Here is a 24,172-nt window from a genome sequence, read left to right as displayed (position 1 = left end):
AGAGGCTAATATATGAAGTAATGTTTTGCAGATTTATTCAATTGCTGAACCCTCTTCTCCCCCAGAATACTTAATGGAAGTTAGTGTTTCAGAAAGCACATTTGTGGAATTATAGAAACCTAACGAGGAAAGATTTTCAGAACAGAAGGACTTAAACTTGTCAAATGTTGTGGAGAGAATAAGGAAGATGGGAAATGAAAAGAAGCTATTTGATTTTTTTACTAAGTGATCGTAAGTATATGATCACTTAATAATCCTTTAAGAATATAGTTCAGTAGTGTAGCTTCAGTAGGCACTGGTTTATAGGGAATTTTTATCTTAATTTTTTTAATTTACTGATTTTATATAGAGAGAAAAAACCACATTGATTTGTTGTTCCACTTATTTATGCCTTCATTGGTTTTTTCTTATATGTATCCTGACTAGGGATCAAACCTACAACCTGACATATCAAGACAACACTGTAACCAGCAGAGCTATGTGGACAGGGCTTATAGGGAATTAAAAAGAGTTAGTGATGAGGAAATGAAGGCAGTAGGTTTATATCATTCCATCTCTATTAATTCAAATATAAATTGTTATTGGTAGGAACAAATTAATATTTACTGAATATTTATCCTATGTGTGAGGTCTTTCCAGAAGGTATCCAGCCATGTGCAGTAATATGAACAATAGAGACATTCATTGAAGAAGATACAGGATACAAGAAACATTGTACATAAGACAGTGATGCCTCAGTCTCCTTCAAAGTAGGCACCTTGGGACCTTACACAGTTCTCCCAGTCACCGTCAGCTGCCCCATCATATTTCCCTGAATCTCATTGGTGGCCTGAAATCTCTTCCCTTTCAAAGGTGATTTTAGTTTTGGGAAAAGCCAAAAGTTGCAGAGGCTGAGTCACCTGGGCGATTTGATGTTTTGCCAAAAGACTCTTTAGGAGACGTGACACATGAATGGGCATGTTGTGATGAAGCTGCCAATGACCAGCTGCCCTTAGCTGTGGCCTTCTGAATCATCTGAATAGTTTCTGTGGAGGAATGTTCAAGCTTAATGCAAAATTGAATGCAGATTTGTTGCTCTACTTGCTCATTTTGAATGCAATGGCCACGCAGTACACATGCTCACTCATCGGTATCTACTACCCCCACTGACTAGTTCAGTGAAGTTGTCATTGTTCACACATGCCCATTCCAGTCCACTCTCCTTGGATGCCAGGTTACATCAATATCACATTAAACCATTCTCATTGTATTAACAATGGCTGGACTTTGTACAGACCTCATATATTTTTTATTATGCATAAAAAATTGTTATGTTTCTAAATAACATGGCCTTTTAAAATGCTAATTAGATTATACTAGAGCTGGAAGGAACTTCAGCAGTCATCTAGGACAATCCCTTAGACAACCGTTAGTTTCCCTTTCATAGGGCAAGGCACGTATTAAAATTTTCTAGCCCTTGCCTGGTGGCACAGTTGCTTCCCATACACCAAAAAGTTGAGGGTTTGATTTTTGGTCAGGACACATACCTAGATTGCAGGTTGGATCTCTGGTTGGGGCATGAACAGGAGGCAACCAATCAGTGTTTATCACATCAATGTTTTTCTCCCTTTCCCACTCTCTAAGAAATTAATCAGTGAAAACACATCCTCAGGTGGGGATTAAAAAAATTATTTTCTAACCATAGCCATAGCATCAAATCTAACGTAATTTTTCATCTTCTTTTTTAAAACGTATGATAAAGATAAGCCTTATCAATTGTGTATTTTTAAGGTGTCCATCTTATATGAATTTTAGTCTAATATTAAAGACTGTCCCTGGGTATAGCCAGCCCTTTCATACAGCAGTGATACAAATATTTAATTCACAGTTATGCTATAAAAAGGAAAGTCACTGTGGCATTCTGTAACAGTAGGTGTTTGACATCTTCTAACAGTAGGCCAGTGTGGCTCAGTTAGTTGGAGTGCTATCCTGTAACCCAAAGGTAGGGTATTCAATTCCTGGTCAGGGCACATGCCTGGGTTGTGTGTTCAATCCCCAGTTGGGGTGCATATGAGAGGCAACCAATCAATGTTTCTGTCTCATCAATGTTTCTTTCTCTCTCTCTTCCTCTCTCTCTAAAAGCAATGAAAAATGTTTTGGGTAAGGATAAATACAGTTTTTTAGATTATAGTAAAATATATGTAATATTTACCATTTAACCATTTTCTTAATTCTTGCCAGAGGATATGTTTTTATTGATTTTTAGAGAAAGAAGAAGTGGGGAGGGGTGTAGGGGAGAGAGAGAAAGGTAAAGAGAGAAACATCGCTCTGAGAGAGAAACATGAATCAGTTGTTTCTCATACAGGCCCCAACTGAGGATTGAACCCACAAACTTTTAGTGCATGCAACGATGCTCCAACTAACTGAGCCACCTGGTCAGACTTAACCATTTTTAAATGTACAGTTCAGTGGTACTGAAGACATTTATAATATTGTGCAACTGTCACCACCATCTACTTCCAGAACTCTTTTTCTTTTGTAAAACTGAAAATCTGTGCTCATGCAACAACTCCAAACTTACTTCATAGTAAATAAGGACTCTTTTTCTCTTAGTTTACTTCTATTCTCTAGAAGTTCCATCACTCAGAGAAAAAGGCAGGATTACTTTTTAGTCAGTACGGTATGTTGCAGATGAACATACTAACTTTTTATGTTAGTATGTTCCTAAGAGAAAAACAAGCCCTTCTCAAGTGTCTATTTGAATAAGACAAGAATTCAATGTTTAGAAAGATCTAGGGGGACATTGAGAGACATTGAGGTATGCTAGAACAAATCCTGATCTAAGAGATAGAAAACTGGTTTCTCTTCTACTTTGCCCCTAACTACCTAGCTTCTCAGGGCTTTTTCTCTTGCCTGTCCCTATCTGCCTATGAACTGAGACTGCTTGCAGTGTTAAAAGTTGAATGATGAGGACTGTTGTAAAAGGCATGGAATTTAAAGTAGTTCTGAGAATTTGATAACAGTGTAGAAGAAATAGGAAGGAGAGAATCTGAGAATCGACACCCACAGCAAGAGGGCACACTTAGCTCAAGAGAAATGTGGCGGAAGCCTCAAATAATGGCAAAGCCAAGACAAATAAGAAAAGTACTGACATCTAAAAGTTTCATCCTGTGTCCTCCTACCTGGGTTTATTAGAATATCTAGGTGATTAGAGAGAAGACAAAGGACTATATGAAATAATAAAGGTAAGCAAATCTTATGGTACATAGTTGATATTCAATAAATATTAATTTCCTTAGCCAAAAAAACTCACACCATCATATTTCCACTAATAGGAGATGGACAGAGAAAAGAATTGTCATCTTCTTGAAATACTTGAAAATATATTATGAATATAGAAAAAGCCACTCTCTCTCCTCCAGTGTTCTATTGCATTGCCTTTGCCAGTTTCTTATCTTCTATCTATAATTTAATATTGTAAGTTCTTCATGACAGAAATAATTATACTGAACTTTCGTTCTTTTTTTTAAGTTGATTTTAGAGAGAGAAACATCAAGGTGTCCTCTTATTTATGCATTCATTGGTTGATTCTTTTATGTGCCCTGACCAGGGATTGAACCTGCAACCTTGGTATTACTAGGACAACACTGTAACCAACATTGCTACCCAGCCAGGGCCTGAACTTTTGTTCTTAATTGAGTCATAAAACTTAAAAATCCTCCTTAAAATAAATGTTTCTCTAGATACAAATCTGGTGTCCCAGAGAAAGTGCTTTGGTTTCATTTGAATTTACTATTTGAATGATAGTACATGTAAGAAATTAGACCACTACTATTGTGAACTGAAATCTGGCTAAAGCAACTAGTTTATAGCCTATGTTCAAGTTTTAAAGGGATATTGTGTAGTTGGGTTTTAATGTCATACAGAACCATAATTTAATATCAGAACCAATGTGTTTTCTGAGCATATAAGATTTGGAATTTGAAAAAATACATATTGTTCAGTCTTCTCATGGAATTTAATTTTATCAAAGTTTTCCAAACTTATTTTAAAGTAAATATACATAAATTATTTAAAGAGCATTATATAGTTAATATTATGTGATTTGCTACACTAATGATGGGTGTGATCATGATAACGACACATAAATTCTGATAATAGCTCAGTAGGCACTTACCATGTGCCAGGCACTAAGTGCTGTGTGAGTTTTGAGCTTTGTTATTTTACTCTGAATTGTATTTATAAGAACCCAGTGTTTGTTTCTTCACTGATGAGGTAAAACAAAAATCAGTCTACTTAGAGAGCAAGAAGGGTAATTGACTGTTAATGTTAATTCATTTTTATAGCCCAGAAGCTTCATTTGCATGTTCTTTGCTCAAAATATAATTTAATGAATAAATAGTTGACAGTTTATATCATTTAAAAAGCATTAATATTGCTTTGGAATATAGTGCTTCACCTACATTTTAGAATGAGTTACGTGTTCTGGAAATTCATATTTTCATTAAAATGAGATGTTTATTGTAGAAGTTTTACTTGGGGAAATAAGCTAGAGACCTCTCTGACCTCCTATCATCCAGGGTAGGTAAGTGTTTCTACAATTAAAACTAAGGAATCCATTTTTAATTTTTTCTTTGTGGAAATTCCATATTGTTTTCCACAGTGGCTGCACCAGTCTGCATTCCTACCAACAGTGCACCAGGGTTCCCTTTTCTCTCCAGCCTCTCCAGCACTTGTTTGTTGATTTTTTTAATGATGGCTGTTCTGACCCATGTGAGGTGATATCTAATGTGGTTTTAATTTGTATCTCTCTGATGGCTAGTGATGCTGAGTATCCTTTCATATGTCTCTGGGCCCTCTGTATGTGCTCCTTGGAGAAGTGTCTATGCCCATTTTTTAATTGGATTGTCTTCCTAGTGTGGAATCATATGAATTTTTTATGTATTTTGGAGAGTAAACCTTTGTCTGATGTATCCCTTGTAAATATGTTGTCCCATACAATCAGTTTCCTTTTCATTTTGATTATGGTTTCTTTAGCTGTACAGAAGTGTTTTAATTTTATGTAATCTCATTTGTTTATTTTCTCCTTTGTTTCCAATGCCTTAGGAGATATATTGGCAAAAATATTGCTGTAGGGCATATCTGAAATTTTATTGCCTATGTTTTCCTCTAGGACTTTTATAGTATCACAACTTATCCAGCAATTCCGCTGCTAACAATATGCCCTAATCCCAAAATACCAATTCAAAAGAACTTAAGCACCCCTGCGTCCATAGCCGTGCTATTTATAATAGCCAAGTGCTGGAAACATCCTAAGTGCCCATCAGTACATGAGTGGATCAAAAAACTGTGATGTATTTATGCAGTGGAATACTTTGCTGCAGAAAGAAAAAAGGAACTTCTATCTTTTGTGACAGCGTGGAATGAACTCAACAATATTATGCTAAGTAAATAAGCCAGTCAGTGAAAAACAAATACCATATGATCTCACCTATAAGAGGAATCTAATGAACAAAATAAACTAATGAGCAAAATAGAACCACAGGCATAGAATTATTTAACAGACTGATGGTGACCAGAGGGGAGGAGCATAAGGGTGGAAAGAAGGGGAAGGGACTAGGTAAAGAACATGTATGTGTGACTCATGGACATGGACAGTGGTATGGAGATTGACTGTGGGAATGGGGAATGGGGCATGGGCTGGGTGGAAGAGGGCAAAGGGGGAGACATTGGGACAACTGTAATATAACAACAATGACATTTTTTTATAAAGATTTTATTTATTTATTTTTAGAGAGAGAAGAGAAGGAGAGAGGGAAACATCAATGTGTGGTTGCCTCTCCCACACCCCCCACTGGGGACCTGGCCTGCAACCCAGGCATGTGCTCTGACTGGGAATCCAACTGGTAACCCTTTGGTTCATAGGCCAGCACTCAATCCACTGAGCCATACCAGCCAGGGCAACAATAACATTTAAAAAAAAATAAAACAATTCAAAATATCAAAAAAACTTACATTTACTTATAGTGCTATTAGATATTTTATGTACCTTACAGGAAATAAAATAGCATGTCTCTTGTTAAAAAAAATAATAAATAAATAAATAAATAAAAATAAGGAATCCTACTGAGGTTTTACATATGAAGAGTTAATATTTTAAATGAATTCAGCAAAGTAGCAGGATATAAAATTAATATCCAGAAATCAGTTGATTTTTATACGCCATAAGTGAACTAAGAGAAAGGGGAAGAAAGAAAACAATCCCATTCACAGTTGCTTCAAAAAGAATAAAATATCTAGAAATAAACCTAACCAAGGATATAAAGACCTGTACATGGAACATTATAAGGCACTGAAGAAAGAAGCTGAAGAAGATAAAAATAACTGGAAGCACATACCATGCTCATGGATAGGAAGAATTAACATCATTAAAATGTCCATACTACACAAAACAATCTATAGGCTCAGCACAGTTCCATTTAAGATTCCAATGATGTAATTCACAGAACTAGAACAAATATTTCAGAATTGTATATGGAACTCCAGAAGGCCCTGTATAGCAACAGCAATCCTGAGGAAGAAGAACAAAGTTGGAGGAACCATGCTTCCTACTATCAAACTATACTATAAGTCCACAGTAATAAAAAAAACATGGTACTAGAATAAAAACAGACACATAGATCAGGGAACAAAATAGAGAGCCCAAAAATAAACACATAACTTTATAGTCAATTAATATTCAAAGAGAAAGCAAGAACGTACAATGAGCTAAAGATAGTTTATTCAATAAATGGTGTTGGGGAAATTGGACAGACACCACACACAAGAATAAATTCAAAATGCATCAAAGACTTAAATGTTAGACCTGAAATGATAAAAATCATAGAACACATAGGCAGCAAAATCTTGGATATTGCTCATAGCAATTTTTCATTGGACCTATCTCCCCAGGCAAGGGAAACAAAAGAAAAAATAAACAAATGGGCCTACATGAAACTAAAAAGTTTTGCACAGCAAAGGAAATCATCAACAAAATAAAAAGACAACCCACAGAATGGATGAACAGGTTTGCCAATACATCAGATAAGGGGTTAAATATCTAAAATTTATAAAGAAGCTACAAAACTCAACACCAAAAAAGCAAACAACCCAATTTAAAAATGGGCAAAGGATCTGAATAAACACTTCTCCAAAGAGGACATATGGATGGCCAACAGACATATGAAAAGATCTCAACGTCACTAACCAGAGAAATGCAAATTAAAACCACAATGAGATACTGCCTCACACCTGTCAGAAATGTCTGTCATCAATAAATTAAGAAACAAGTGCTTGAAAAGATGTGAGAAAGGGGAACCCTTTTGCACTGTTGGTGGGAATGCAGACTGGTGCAGCCACTATGGAAAGCAGTCTGGAGATGCCTCAAAAAGTTAAAAATGGATCTACCTTTTGACCCAGGATCCCACTTCTGGGAATATATTCTAAGGAACCCAAAACACTAATTTGTAATTTTTTTTACATAATTTTTATTAATGTTCCAATACAGTTGTCTCAATTTTCCCACCTCCAAAACACTAATTTGAAAGAATGTTAGCACCCCTATGTTCTTTGCAGCGTTCTTTCATTATTTACAATCACCAAGATATGGAAGCATCCCAAGTGTCCATCAGTAGATGAGTGGGTAAAACGACTATGGGACATTTACACAGTGGAATACTACTCAGCTGTAAAAAGGAACAAAAAGTTTTACCCTTTGTGGCAGTATGGATAGATCTGGAGAACACTATGCTGAGTGAAATAAGCCAGTCAGAGAAAGACAAAAGCAAAAGATTTCACTTATATATGGAATCTAATGATCAAAGTGAACTAATTAGGAAACTGGAGACAGACTCATACATGAAAGTAGGATAACAGCTAGTGGTGGGGGGATGTTAGGGGTGGAGGGATTGAGCAAAAAGGAAAAAGGACTCATGGACATGGACAACAGTGTGGTGATTGCTGGGAGGAGTGGGATATAAGAGGATTAACAGTAACGGAAAAACAGATTTAATATTTTATATGTATGGAAATTGACATCATGCTAAGTGCTAAAAGGAAAATAGAAAAAGATTCCATAGTTTTAATCCATGTAGCAAATCTCAGTGTACTTTAGTTTATGATGCCATACTGCAAGTAAATTCATAGACAAGAATTCACATGTGTTTTCTTAGAGGTTAAAATCTGTTGTCATGGATGTTTTATAACAACTTCCTCACAAATAGACTGCTGCTCCAGTTAGGAATGCTTTCTGGGCTTTTCTGATTTTATTTTGAAATTCTTGTCCTATGATTAAAAATTGGTTTTATTATTTATTCAGGATGATTTGGCTTAGGAGTTATTATTGATACCATCTCCTCTCAAACATACCAGCCAGAGTGTGTGTATATTGAGGTGGGGAGTGTAGGGCACTGAGCATTACAAATAGAAGGAATAACCTGTGTAAAGTCTTTAAGGAACTGAAAGAAGATACCTGTGATTGGAACATAGTGAGGGCAAGAGTGGTTGAGATGATGATGGAGAATAACAATGGAAGATGATGGTGAGGAATTTGCTGAGGCCACCTGGTTCACTCTAGCCAAGTGGTGAGCAGCAGGTATGTGTTATTAGCACACCTGGGTTCAAATCTCACTCAGCTTCCTTACTTACTAACATCTAAACCCATTACTGCAACTCTAAAATGGGGGGGGTGGGGGATAGTAATACCTCCTTCAGAGCCTGGCTAGGTGGAGTGGTCACCAAGTGCAGTGCCTGAAATATAGTAAGCCACACAACAAATAGCAGGCTGTTCGCATTTTTCTTCTCTATTCACATGATCATACATACCCCACTATGGATTCTCAGACTCACAGGCTTTCCTTCTGTTACTTTTAAAATTCATTCAGCAAATATTTATTAGGCACTTAAGGTTTTATACCCTTAGCTATGCTTCTCTGCCATACTTATGTTTGTATGTCTCTCTCATCCTTTCAAGGTTATGAAATCCTCAGGGATTTATATCATATTAAATCTTTTGTAATCCAGGCACCAAGTATAGTGACTGCTTCAGAAAATGTTGGAATAAATGGACACCTAAAAGAAAGTTTATGAAACATGATTACCATATTTTTAGCACTGCAGTTGCTTGGATAATTTGTTTTGAATCAGTCCTGTGTAGAAAAATGAACACATTTCTTGTTGCCCTCATTCCATTTTTCTTTAACAAAAATTCAAAATATGTCAGTTACAAATCTATAACTCTAGAAAAATAAAAAATATGTTTGCCCCAGCCAGTGTGGCTTAGTCGGTTCTGTCTCATTCCACAAACTGAAGGGTCACCAGTTCAGTTCCTGGTCAGGGCACATGCCTGGATTTCGGGTATGGTCTCCAGTTGGGGCATGTACAGAGACAGACAGTCAATGTTTCTCTCTCACATAGATGTTTCTCTCCTTCTCTATCCCTTCCACTCTTTCTAAAAATCAAAAAGAAATTTTTTTAAAGAAAGAAATTATGCTCATCTATTTTCAGATTCATACATTGCCTCAAAAGAAGTCACTGATAGGTTTTTATCTTTTTTTAAGATTAACTATTTTAATACAACATTTTTTAAAAAGAACTATTTATTTTCTTCAGAGACTCAGAAATACAGAACTATTTATTTTATTTCTTATTTGCATATACTATCTCTATGCAAATAAGAGAAGACAGACATATAATAAAAAATATGTAAATTTTTGGCAAGTTGAATGCTTGCTTTTTTAAAAAAAATCTGTTTATTTTTAGATAATTATAGATTCCCATGCCTTTGTAGGAAATTGTAGAGAGAAATCCCATATACCCATCACCCAGTTTTCCTTAATAGTAACACCTTAACAGAACTGTGGTACAATATCCCAACAAGAAATTGATGCTGATAAAATCCACAGACTTTATTCAGATTTCTCTAGTTGTCATGTCTGTGTGTGTTTTTAGTTCTCTGCAGTTTTATCACATGTGCAGATTCATGCAACCACTTAGTTCCATCACAAAGATCCTTTGTGCTTCCCTTTCGTGAACACAGCCACCAATGCCTCTTTCCCACACTTGGCCACCATGATTCTTTTCTCCAGTTCATAATTTTGTCAGTTCAAGAATATTATATGTATGGAATCATACAGTATATAACCTTTGGGGTTGGCTTTTTTTTTTCTCAGTATAATCTCCTTGACATAAATTGAGAGCTTTTAAAAAGGGATTTTCAAAGAAAGTCTTACATCTTTTACACTGGGCCTCTTGCTTGCCCTTTGGCAAAACAGGTGGAATCAGCACCACAAAGGCAAAGGTGCTTTCCCTTCATGTGAGGTACCCCAGTAATCATGTTCTTCTTCAGAGACTCTCAGAGAAGTTGTGATTTCCTTTTCTTATCTATATGTTGATCTCTTTCTTGGTAGAAAACAGTCATTTCTTTTAAAGGGCATGCTCCACCTCCATAATGTCTGTTTTACATTCAAAGACCATTCCAGTTAATTCCATCTTTGATTCCTTCTCTGTCCTTCCTCTAATTTTTTTAATCCTGACCAATTGAAAGCAAATTGCTGTTGAATTAAGTTCTAGATGAGATTCTGCAAGGTAATGTAATCAGTTTGACTGAAAACATTTTTTTAAACTTGAAATTACATTCATTGAAGGGTTCTTGTTGTTTCCATGGGCTTTACAGTAGGGGTGTCAAACTCATTTTCACCAGGAGCCACATCAGCCTCATGGTTGCTTTCAAAGGGCCGAATGTAATTTTAGGACTGTATAAATGTAACTACTTCTTAACAGTTAAGCAATAGCTCGGTGCTACCACTGGGTAGAGACAAGGTGCTGGGCCAGATAAAACAAGGTGGAGGGCCAATTCAGCCCGCGGGCCTTGTGTTTGCCACCTGTGCTCTACAGGATCATGGTAGCTCTACCTCACTAATACCATAGTTTACGGTATTAGTTTTGATTTGTTTGTTTTGATTTGTTTTGTTTGATTTGATTTGTTTGCCTCAAAAGTAATTATAAAATATGTAATTCATTTGAATGATCAAAATGCCATCCCTTGGGAATTTTATTACATAATAGGAGCTCTATCTCAAATCAAGTCATCCAGAGTCTTAATTAATAGTTTTGTTTTTAGACAAGTATGTATATGTAGTGTTTCATATTTTAAGCTGTAAATAGGAGTCTTGTTTTTAACTCATTGTCGATATGTCGAGACTCCCACCACCTCACAAGCAGAGGTTATTTTAAGGTATTTTATAGGTTGACTTAGCTTCACTTTGAAGAAGTAAAAAGGACTTTCATTAATAAATATTTAAATAATTAGTGCATAATCTTTTAAAGGGAATTAGCTCATATTTGGAACTATGTCTTCATTTCTATATCACTACCCAAAAATTACTGTTATCAATTATGTAGAATTACTGTTATCATTATGTAGAATGGAAATTATGTAGAATTTCCATTCTACATAATGCACTTGCCATTTGATAAAAGGCCCAGAGTGCTGAAGCCTAGATTTGAATCTTAGTGCTTATCTTTTCAGTCTACATTTCCACTTGCATCTTTGAAACTAAAAAACTGAAATATTAGTCAATAAATATTGATAGAACACCTACAATATTCCAGACTGTTACAGGCACTGGAAGTGTTTTAGATAACGTGTTACTTCACTTAATTTTGTGTGTTTCTTGCTGTTATTTTGAACATAAACTTCTTTCCTGAAGAGCCTTTATCTGTTATAGTCAGTTTTAGGTAATTTTAACTGTAAGATTTGGTAAATTCTTGGATTCATGTATTTATGGGCTTACTTTTGGATTGTCACATTTCCCTCCTTCCCCATCCACAGAGGTGAGGCTTGGCTTCCTATATATAGATTTTAAAATCTTACCCTGTTTTTTGTTTTCATATTATAGCCCAAAGCACTTTCACGACTTACAATCTCAAATGTTTTGGGGGCCAGGCAGGTATATAAATATTTGAAGCAGAGCAGTGTAAGTAAGTAGGGATTGGAAGGGTCTCTGTCACACTGAAAAGTTCCTACCCACCTGTAAACATTTTTAAAAGTATTTTTAACCTGTGTCAAAACATTTAGAGCCTAAAGTTTCCAACATTCTGAACATCTAGATAAATAAATTCTTTAGATGTGAATTACCAATTTATTGGTGACAGTGATGTATACCAGTTTTAAAATAGGAAATACCTAGAACTTTGTGATATGAACCCAAATCTAGTTAGTATTACATGTTTATTGGATGAGCTATATGTGTTGTTTTGTTTTAACATACTTTGAACATCTTTTCGTGTCAGATAACATAGATCTGTATTTCTTGGCATTTAACAACTGTGCCAGTTTCCATTGTAAGGATTTATGGTCATTTATTTTCCACTTCTCTGTTGATGGATATTAGGGAAAATACAAAATGTGCTTTGATGTCACCATTACTAATTCTAAGGATTGAGTCTTTTCTTTGTTATTTTTAAATATTATAATTTGAATAAAAGCCCAATAGAAATTAATTTTAAACTTAAAAGATTATTCTAAGAAGTAATATGTTCATATCATTTATATAATTCTCAGAGAGCTTGAATTCAGTTATATTTCTTTCTGGTTAAACAAATATATTTGCCTAAACCAGTATAAGAGTCATAATTTCCTGGGCATTAATGACTAAAAGTCTCTTACACAATAGTTTGAAACCTTTAGAAGATTGCATGTAAGTTCAAAGTGTAATATATGTATCAGTATTCACACATAAAGAGACAGCCAAGAACAGTGATGTGTCTGTTAGTACAAAGTCCACATTGTATCACATAGACAAGTGTTGGGTTCCTTGCTTAAAAAATCACTTATTACTTGTTTATTATAGGAAATAAATAAGGTGGTGATTCCTTACAGTTTAATCGTTTTGGCAAACCACTACTTGAATTTAGTTCAAGTGGAACTTACAAAGTTTCTGGATCATATCACCTCACAGCAGTGCAATTTCATCAGATTGCTTCCTGTATTAGATTCTTTGATCTAATTTTATTCTAGTTAAGGAAGAAAGGCAGCAAAAAATTCTTACTGGACATCAATAAAGAGCTTTTCACTTGGAATATAGATTTCTATTTAACTTAAAATTTTTTTTTTATTGAGAGACTGTGAAATACCGTTAGAATACATTTTCTAATATGAAATCCAGTTCTCTATCTGATATGGAATCCAGTTGTACCCCATCAAATATGGAATTGTCTGCATGTAGCATTTTTCTAGATGAGATATTTTATAACCTTCAACTCATCTTCAGCGTGGCGAGGTGCTGGGAGTAGCACCAGCCATGGTGGGAGTAGGTAGATCAGTGTCTTGGTGGTGCTGCCCCAGGCACCAATTTATCATTGTAGCCTTTGCCATCTTACAGATTTTCTGGTATTTTTTTAATAAGGAAAAAGACTGGTAATTGAAGATGAGAGACTGGGATGTACCTGGGACCTGGTATAATTCGAACTGATACAGTGACATTCTGTGTTCTTTCTGTATAAAGGGCTTAGTCCCAGGGCTCAGCTCTGGACCAGACCCAACTTTTAGGACGGTCTTCTTTGCTGTCTTAACAAAGGCCCAGAAGTATAGGAGGCCATGCTTGTGTTCCTGTAACTTACAGGGAGGTATATGGATGTTGTAATTAAAAAAATACTATCTAGTTAATTATGGGTAAAAATAAAAATTAAAAAGCGAATGTTTTGGAAAATGTGTTAAGAATGGCATATAAGCGAATACCTATTTAGTAAGAAATGTAAATCCAGTGGGTCTCAAAAATTTTAATTCCACTGTCTACCTTAGATTTTGCACTGAGAATCTGTGCTCTTTGTCATACATAGCTCCTCTTCCCTCTCCCAGGAAAATCCATAATCATGCATTTGGGATGTCATTGATTCCTCTATTAACCATAATAAAGTTCTCTAAAATTATAGCTTCTGGTTAATTTGTTTAGGTTTAAATAATTGTATAGAATAAAAAGTTTTATATAATTTGTTTTCTCTTTATTTTTTTCTAAGAAGTAGATTAACATCTAAAATTTTTTTCTGTTGAGTGAAGTTATCTACAGAGTCACCATTTTTGTTAGTTTTGCAATGTAAAATATGCATTCTGAAGTAATAATGATAACCTGTAAAAGTCCAATTCCGAACATTGTTGGAGTAAATTTTAAAGACATGGTGGATTTTGGTTTTCTATTGTTCATTTATTATGGCATATCTATCTGTTCTTCCCTCATATATATTAAATATTAGAAATAATATCATATATCAGATTTCCATTTTCTAAAAAAAAATTTATAGCCCTCACTGATGTGGCCTGGTTGGTGGGGCATTATCCCACAAAGCGAAAGGTCTCTGCTTGGATTCCCATTCAGGGCACATGCCTGCGTTGCTGGTTCAGTCCCTGGTCAGGGTGCGTTCAGGAGGTAACCTATTGATGTATCTCTCTCACTCCCTTCCCTCTCTATAAAATAAATAAAATCTTTTATAAAATGTTTTTATATAATTTAAGTAAATAAAAATGAGGAAATAGTAATCATTTAGAATGTGATTGAAATAAAAAACTGAGTCATATTTTACTTTAAAAATTTCCAGGTTTATATTAAAAGCATCACTGTCTTCTTTCAGATCAATTTGCGCCTTATCTTGGTAAGCGGGAAGACAAAAGAGTTCCTGTTTTCTCCTAATGATTCTGCTTCTGACATTGCAAAGCACGTGTATGACAATTGGCCAATGGGTGAGTTGTGTTTTTCTCTTGAGAATGAATAATGTTAATTCTCCCTACCTTTACTTTGTTTCATAAACATTTTGAAAAAATTTTAAATATATAAGATATAAAAATAAATAATTGAGAGCATAAGGCTCAAAGTTAAAGGGGACCACTGTATGACCTTCCCTGTTTTGCTCTTCAACAACCTCACTGAGAAATGGTAAAGGAACCACTATGCGAAGTCCCTGTTTTTGACTCAGAACTGCTTCATGCAAATGAAAATTATTTTTAAAAAGTAAAACACAATACAGCTAACATATACATACTTTCAATCAGTAAACCTATTAATACCAAGACACACACACAAAAGGAAAGAAAACTACCTTTAACAAAGTATATTCTGTTTGGCCTGTTCTATACATAAGCTATTTAAAATTGAGTTTGCCACAAAGTTAATTTCCAGTTCATGTCACTTCATGTGTTCTATGAACTACTACAAGCCAAGAAAATATAAAACCCATTTGTGCTTTGCATTTTTAATCCAGTGTCCATGACACCAAAGTTGTGAATGGGTGTCCTTCCTCCCTTCCTCTGGTTCCTTTCTGTGTGGGAAGACTCTGTCTTGCCATCCTAAAGTGAGCTCTCAGCGCATGTTCTTCCTTTGAACTTTCCCCGCTTCACCTTGACCCTATTATATGCCATAATGACATGACTGTTTGAGCTGATTTCACTTAATTTTACTAGCCAGAGCAGTTTGGACTTTTAAAGGACAAGATGTGTTTCAGCAAAGAACACATTGTATAAAAAATGAATAAATTATATCAGTATCTCCTTACCTTAAATAATATATGGAACTGTTAGAGGAAGAAAATTCTTGTAGGTTCCCTAGTACTGACTTAAGTTATTTTTAACACAATGTTTATTTTAAAGATAAAAACATCAAACCCAGTTAAAATTCTTTATCCTTATTAACTCACGCACAACCATAAAACTAAAAAGATATACAAGGAAAATGCACACATAACTCTAAAACCAATAATATTGAAATTAACAACATTAATGTGCTGGAAGGTATATTTTTCTTAAAACCAACTTATGGCTTGGACCATAAATATGGCACTGTTGAGTTGGCATGCGTGTGCTCTTGTTTGCTGTACGAGGACCCAGTCACCACAGAACCTTCATCCACACCGTGTGCCAAATTGTCATTCAGCCCTCACTCAGCAGGAAAGAAGCATTTATGTATGAAGTCCACCTCTGTTCGTTCCTTGTTAGCCTCTTGACAATTAAAGAAGTCCTGCTTGGTGCCAGTTCGATCATAAATTTAAAATGCATACATGGACATTAAAACCCCAAGTCTGTACTTGGTTATAAGAGGAATTATTCAAATTAGATCATCTCTTCCAGATTATCATTAAAATGAAACACAATTTAAAAATTCTTAAAAAAGACTTGCAGACCCTAAGAGTATGTTTTGGTATTCATAGATCTGAATTTAAGAAACACTGATTTAGATACTTTAGATCTAGATACTTTCAGATAACTAGATCTTTCTTCATATTGACAACTAAGGGACAAATCAGTGTTTGTTCTAAATCAGAAAACTACTGAAGCTAATGATTATAGGTAAGAAGAAATTTCAGAAAAGCTGAAGTGGGCTAAACTGGGGGCTCTTGGGATATTGGAATGTCTTCATAGCCAGGGAGGAGAGAGGCCTGTCAGTATGAAAAGCATTTTTAAAATCAAACACTGGCATTTTAACTAAGTATGACATAACATTACTTTTGTGATTTTGGAGGGGAGGGATGGTAAAGATAGCTTTTGACATGGAATATTATAGAAAAGATTATATAAGACAAAAATTGAGTAATCCTCAAAAATTTATTTTTGGGGACCGTGTTATGACTTAAGATAAAAAATATTTTTACCTTCATAATTGTGTGCCTAAATATTAAAATTAGTTTTAATGCCTTAGAGTATCCTGAGTAGTGGTAAACAAAGGTAACGTTCAAGTGCAGGTCTTTGCTGTAATTTCCCAATTGAATGAACCATCTACTCGCACAGGAAATTGATTGTGTTAATCCTGTGGTACTTATTTCCACAAAAAAAGTGTTTGAACCCAGCCTTTCCTCAATTTGTCAGTTGTACTCAGCAATTTTAGACGATGCAAGGAATAAAAATACATCATTTAATTTTTATTTTACATAAAATATTTAAGTTAAAAATCCAGTTTCACATTGTATCACATAATGCACCAAAGGTCAGCAAATGTAAATATTTATTGGTGCTAATAATAACAGTGTAGTAAATATTAAATCGGTCAAAGAGGATACTTTGTACAATACAATTGTGGAAGGAATTGGTTTTCCTCAGTATAACCTTCCACAGCTCAGTGGAACATTGCTGATGGGTGGATAGTGACACCTGTAGCTGTTCCTGGGTCAGAGTCCTCAATATAATCCACTGAGTGCGTGTTGCTGGCAGCTGAAACTGCTCCCTGAGGCATTGTTCTTCTACAGGTCTCCAAATTTCAGATCCTCTGAGAGGGCAGGGGAGCTAGCATATTAAACCAGTGGTGTACGCAGAAATTAGGACACCATATGAGATAATGAAATATGTGGCCTCAAGTTTCTGCAGCTCAAGAAAGACTTTAAAGGTTTTTAGACTATTTTTTCTTGTGAAATAATTACTGTCATTTATATTTATGAAACACTTCTGTCTTGACCAGAACTTTCTATTAAACATTAATTTTGCGTATGATGGAGTCAAAGTAATCCATACAAAAGTTTTCAAGGCTTATTTTACCTTTGTGATAGAAGAGGGATCTGGAGTTGGAAGTAAGGAAGGCATGCTAGGGAGAGGGAAGATGGATGGTAAAAAGGAAGGAGGGGCCTGGGGGGAGTGGAAAGGGAGGGAGCAGAAACTACTGAGATTTCTTTCTCCGCTACCCATTTCTGCTGTGCTGAGTCACTGGTTTTATCAAATTCATATTCATCATTTTAAACAGTAAAAAAAAAAGGCAAAAGGAAAGTATTCCACTTACCCCCTTTTTCTGCTATCACTTCCTCTTCGGGATGTTTTAAACTAGTTTTGGTGTTGACTGTTACCATCTCCTGATAATAGGAGCTCTGCACACATCATACCGTATTGCTGAGAGAGACAATGGTGGAGTTCTCAAATCCGTATAAAAATCAGAGCTTTAACTATTATATCCCCAAGCTAGTGAAAATTACTAACCCTGTACCCTGTCACACACCAGAGTGTTCACAGCATTATTTTAACAAAGAGTGGTGTTTTGTAAGCCACACACTTACGTGAAATTTTCTGTTACTCATCCTGCCCACCAGTTTGTCTTTTGATTTTCTTTGTGCACTTTGCTAGCTTCCATAGTATTTTTTTGCTAGCTTCTGAATATTTTGGGTAAAGAGAATTAAAGTTGTACCTTCTGTAATATTTACCAAATGACTTCAAAAAGACAATAAAGTAATAAGTCACTCTTGTCTAAAAGTAAACATTTTTTTGTTATTCTCAACTTTTCCCACAGTTTTGAGGTATAATTTTTTTGTTATTCTCTATGTCAATATGTTAATTATTTTTAAAATCTTGTTAAACATATTGTTTCTAGCCTCAAACATATTTAACAGGTGCAAATATTAGAATATTCTCTTAATTACTGGTAATTAAAATTAATTTTCAGATGACATTTCTCTATCTAGGATTCAATTTTTCACACCTCACATGATTTAATTTTCAAACTCCAGGACTCCATTTTGGCACATTAAATGTTCTTAAAAACAAAAACTAGTCTTTCTGCAGCTCCTATTTTTAAGGAGAAGAGCTAGCAAGAAGCAAGGCTGCCGTGATTGCATGAGGGGTGCCTGTTGTACTTAAGCAGAAGCTCCTAGTGTCATCTTTGATGTGCTCTATCTGATTTGGATCAGAAGTTCAGGACAATGTGGTAATACCTTAATTTTGTGTTGAAACACACCTAACAAATTCACTGGTTCTTTTCAGACTGGGAAGAAGAGCAGGTCAGCAGCCCAAATATTCTACGACTTATTTATCAAGGACGATTTCTACATGGAAATGTCACATTAGGAGGTAATTAGTTACCTTTGTAATGGGATTTAAGGTCTGTCTCATGGCACCATTAGCCATTTGTTTGTTTAATGCTAATGTCTGATTTTACTAAAAAATTGTAACTTCAAACTCAATATGAATTTTGCCTATTTTTGATGTCCACTTTTACTTCTATAGAATGTAATTCATATGTGATATTTAAAGTTAAAGCCAGATACATAAACTAGGGAAGGTGTATGGTAATTGGTTTTCAAATATAATGATGAAGAAATGTTTTCAGTTTGACTTTAACTGATGTAATGGCCATTCATGCAAGAATAAAGAGTAACATTAGAGAGAGAATCTTGTACAGTGACTGAGAAATTTTATAGCCAGACTGCCTGTGCAAGTTGCACCCTGGCTCCATGGGTCACTGGCTATGTAACTTGGGCAAGTGGCTAACTGCTTTGTGTCCAAGTTTCGTCATAGTAACATGGAATAGGCATCGTGCATGCCCCCAAGGTGGGGAGGGTTAAAGCAGTTTATACACTCAAGGCAGTTAGAACAGTGCTTCGCACACAGTAAACACTTGTTAGCTACCACTGCTTTGTACCTGTGTTTGGAGAAACGTAGCTCAGCGGTGCCCCCTTATGGTACATTTTCTACCATCAGCAAGGTTAGTTTTGCTTCCAAAGCATTTTGATAATTGGAAATTGGTAGGCAAGTGAATGATGTACTTTAATATCTTTGTTTAAATATAGTCTGGCTTTTCTCTCTAAACCCAATGTGAAATGTTTAATTTGTTTTTCCTTAAAGGTAGAATGTTTTCATTCATTCATTCAGTATATACCTATTCCTTCTCTGCCAACACTGTGCTAAACAATTGAAGATACAGGATTAACAAGATGGAATCTCCTCCTGCAAGGTGCTCTAGTATTAGATGGAAACAACAAAATCCACTGTTAAAATACTGTGTGATCAGGGCTGGGGTAGGGCAAATGATGATCATAACAATGTCGAGTAGGTAGAACTTTTCAGGATATAATTTCACACATAACCAAGTTTCTTTGTTCTTGAATGTGGATCAAGAAGGAGATAACACACAGGCCCATAGCAGCTATCTTCAAATTTTCTAAGGGCTAATGTGGAGAAGGCTTAGGCTTGTGACTTGCTCTATAACCCTGTGAATTAGAGGTAGGACCAACAGCTGGATGTCAGAGGCAGACAGAATCCTATTCACTACTAGAGAGACTATTTGAACAGGGTGAGCTGCCCAAAGAAAGAATGGACCTCCGTGGGAAAGAGTGATATCCTGGTTACTGGTGAGGTTCAGGCAGTGGGTGAGTAGGAAGTGGGGATACAGCCAGGGATGGAGGTCAGTCATTGTGTGGATGTAAGTTTCAGGTATAATTTTTGGTTAAGAATATCTTAAAAATAGCCCTGAATCCCCTTTTTTGGTGTCAGTTATGCAGAATTTCAATCCACTGAAGAAGAGATGTGGTAATAGCCTTACCAACTGGAAGGTGAAGATCATCCACAGGTTTGATGTTCACGCGTTCCAGACCAGTGTTTCCCAAAATGTGGATGAGCCAGTGAGCATGAGTCACTTGGATACTCATTTGCATGCCCTCTCTCCCCTCCCCCGTCTCCCAGTGGTTTCCTGAGCTGAAATCCTGGGTGATGTTTATGTTTATGTGAAGGTGGAAAACTGTGGATATTGTGCGGTGTCATAGCAAAAATAGAAGTGTCCACAGTGAAGGAAAGTAGAAGCATTTTCCTTGTATGCTCTTTCATACAAGTTCCTTGTACGCTCTTCCTTCAGCTTCTTTGATGCAGTTTGTATCAGTGTCTACTATTTCCAGTTAAAATTCATATGGAGAAGAAAAATCATAGTGCTCACCAATCCAAGTCTTAGCTTCAAATGGCCAGCCACTCAGCAGCTTTCCAGGCCTGTCCAGTATTTGTCTAAATTATCGTCTCAGTTCTCTGCCTGTTTTCTGAGATCCATTTTCCTTGCAGTCTGAAAACATACCAAATGCTGTCTTTGTGCCAAGCCCTGAACTAAGTAAGCACTTTCCTTGGATTGTTTCATTTAATCACTAGAACTGTTAAGGAGCAGGTGATAGAATTACTATCTCCACTTCAGGGGGGGAAATGGAGGCTTAGGGAGGGTTCAGTAACTCCCCACTCCTTTCACAGTTGGTGAGCAGCAGAGGCGTGATTTGAACTTGGGTCTGGCTTACAGGAGTCAACAAGGTAGTGTGACAGTGATACCTCACGGGGCCCTTGTGCATTTGAAATTCAGTGAGCATTTCCTGATGCATTCAGTGAAAATTCTGGTATTCTAAAGTCTTATTTGCATTTTAATGTTACGTGTGGCCTGAGACATTACCCAAAAGGGTCCATCATTGTGTTTATGGGCCATTGTGCTTCGTTTAAACTTCAGAAGTTAATAAATAGACCAAATAATGGCTGGCTAATTTTAAACAAGATGGAAACTCATCTGATTACATGAAGTATTAATAATATTGAAGAAAATGGGCACTTTTTTTTGTTAATCCACCTGTTGACCATCATCCAACAGAGCAAGATTTAAAAGGCAGGTAGCAGGGGGATCATACTTGCCAAGTAATGTACGTAAGCCTGCCTCCAGTTTGTAGTTAGTGAAGAGCAAGTCGTTGGGGATGTCAAAACTCAAAGGTCACAATGATGGAAATAACTCTTAAAGTTAGATATGTCAGATCTTCTAATTCTATACACAGAATAACAAAGGAATTTACCATGAAACTTGTTGGTGTTTGCTCAAATGGCTTATAGATACATGGGTGTCTTTATAGTAATCTCTTTGTGTCTGAAATATTTCATATTCCTAAATTTTGTTATTTATGAATGAGAAAAACCTTTTAAAGACTTGATTAGAAAATAGTGATTATTAATAGTGCCAAGACAGTGAGTCTTCTAAACCAACATTTTAAATAATTTTTTTTTGTAATTGGAGAATACACAGTTGAGATGAAGTGTGCAAAATTCAGTTTGTCATTTTTTTCTGTTTACATTATAGTGACCTGTCTGGTACAATAATTTTATTAGGTGACTGACATATAATTAGATTCAGAAACAATTGTCTCTTAATCTGAACTTTTTCCCATGCTTACAAAAAATAGTGTTTAAAAGAATTTTTTTTCATTCTGGTTTATAAAGCTTTTTTAGTTAAAGTGTAGTTGACATTCAATATAACATTAGTTTTAGGTGTACAACATAGTGGTTTGACATTTTTATGCCTTTATAAGTGACCACCATGAGAAGTCTGTAAGCATCTAATACCTTATGGCCAGGGGGTGGGGGGGTCCATCCCGCAGAGCCCTCTCAGCTGTGGCAGATGAGAATAAGTCTACCAAGGCGTAATCTGATTGGGGAGGAAAGGCTGACCGGTCTCTCAGAGGAGAAAGGCCTCGAGCCTCTTTCTTTGTGGGCTTTTATTGAATTTAGTTTGCATAGGAATACAGGGCATATATATAAAGCTCATCAATCATTGTTAGGCAATAATGATCAAGGAACAGATAACAAAGAACTATAAGGGCCTATTCTGAGTCAGGGTCAGATAGAGTGAGCCAAAGGGCCATAAAACTTTGGGAAACAAACTTATTTTATGCTTGCACCCTTAACATTTAAATTGAGGGCATTCTTAGCAAAGCAGGTTTCACAGGATTTTACACATTCTTTCTTAGGCCTGATTGTCCCCCCTCTGGAATTACCTGTTCCAGCACAGGGCTGCACCCGCCTCCGGCATTGTTTTAGGCTTAAGTCAAGCAGGGGAAGTAAGGCAGCCAAGAGATTAGGAGACTTTTTACAGTTAGAATGAGGACTCAGGCTATGACAAAGTGGAGGGTAAGGGTCTTTTGTCCCTCCATAATCCTCTAAGTCCTTCCCTGATGGCCCCTTTGAGACTGTGCCTGTCTTAGGTTGTCCCTCCCTTAAGGAATCTTACCCATGGTTGACTAACCAGCTATCCTCCCGGGGGCAAGCAGGATGAGGTAAAGGGGGCAGAGGTTGCACCCCTACCAGGAGGATGAGTTTTGTTTTCTTAGTGGCTTTTAATCCCAAGGTCCCCTAGCCATGGGGCCTTTTCACCTGTCAGTGGTGTTACAGCTTCTGAAACCAGACAGGATGATTCCCAACAATATCATACAAAGTTATTATTATAATATTGACTGTATTCCCTGTGTTGTATATTACATGTCCTGACTTATTTGTTATAACTATAAATTTTTACCTCTTAATTGCCTTCAGCTTTTTGCCCCCATCACCCAATTCTCTGTCAACTATCAGTTTGTTCTCTGTATCTGTGAGTCTATTTTGTTTTGTTTGTTCATTTAATTTTCTAGATTCCACATATAAGTGAAATGATACAGTATTTGTCTTACTCTGACTTATTTCACTTAGCATAATAATTCCCTCTGGTTCATCCATGTTGTCATAAATGGCAAGATGTCATCTTTTGCTATGGCTGAGTCTATTACACTGTATACATGTACAACATCTTCTTTGTCCATTCATCTGTGGATAGACTCTTCGGTTGCTTCCATATCATGTTTATTGTATACTTCTTCAGTGAACATAGGTGTGCACGTATCTTTTCAAATTACTGTTTTCATTTTCTTTGGAAAAATACCCAGAAATGAAATTGCTGAGTTGGCTGGTAGTTCTATTTTTAATTTTATTAAACCTCCATACTACTTTCCACAGTGGCTGTACCAACTTACAGTCCCACCAACAGTGCATGAGGGTTCCCTTTACCTACATCCTCACCAGCACTTGTTGTTTCTTGTCTTTTTGATGACAGCCATTCTGACAGGTGAGAGGTGATATCACATTATGGATTTTACTTGCATTTGCCTAATTATTAGTGATGTTGAGCATCTTTTCATGTGCTTGTTCACCATCTGTATGTCTTTTCGGAAAAATGTTCAGGTTTTCTGTCCATTTTTTTAATTGGATTATTTGTTTATTTTTTTATTTTTTAAAATTTTTTTTTTAGAGAGGAAGGGAAGGAGAAAGAGAGGAAGAGAAACATCATGTGTGGTTGCCTCTCACATGACCTCCACTAGGGACCTGGCCTGCAACCCAGGCATGTGCCCTGACTGGGAATCGAGCTGGTGACCCTTTGGTTCGCAGCCCGTGCTCAATCTACTGAGCTACACCAGCCAGGGCTTGGATTATTTGGGTTTTTTGATGCTGAGTTTTATATATTTTGGATATTAACCCCTTATCAGTTATATTATTTGAAGATATCTTCCCCCATTTAGTAGGTTGTTGCATTTTCATTTTGTTGACTGTTCCCTTTGCTATGCAAAGTATGTTTAATGTAGCCCCACTTATTTATTTTTT

General features: G+C 36.0%; 1 protein-coding gene across 1 annotated transcript in view; it reads left to right on the top strand.

The window, feature by feature from the left end:
• Positions 1–24,172, top strand: part of UBL3 (ubiquitin like 3) — a 72,632-nt gene that overhangs the window by 41,510 nt on the left and 6,950 nt on the right. Inside the window, exons 2-3 of the mRNA XM_028503887.2 lie at positions 14,644–14,752; positions 18,740–18,826. Of these exons, the coding sequence (XP_028359688.1) occupies positions 14,644–14,752; positions 18,740–18,826 (196 nt within the window). The remainder of the gene's footprint in view (positions 1–14,643; positions 14,753–18,739; positions 18,827–24,172) is intronic.

Source organism: Phyllostomus discolor, chromosome 2 (genome assembly GCF_004126475.2).
Source record: "Phyllostomus discolor isolate MPI-MPIP mPhyDis1 chromosome 2, mPhyDis1.pri.v3, whole genome shotgun sequence".
NCBI classification, from domain to species: Eukaryota; Metazoa; Chordata; class Mammalia; order Chiroptera; family Phyllostomidae; genus Phyllostomus; species Phyllostomus discolor.
Note: the sequence above shows the minus strand (reverse complement) of the source record. Positions and strands in the feature narration are given on the sequence as shown.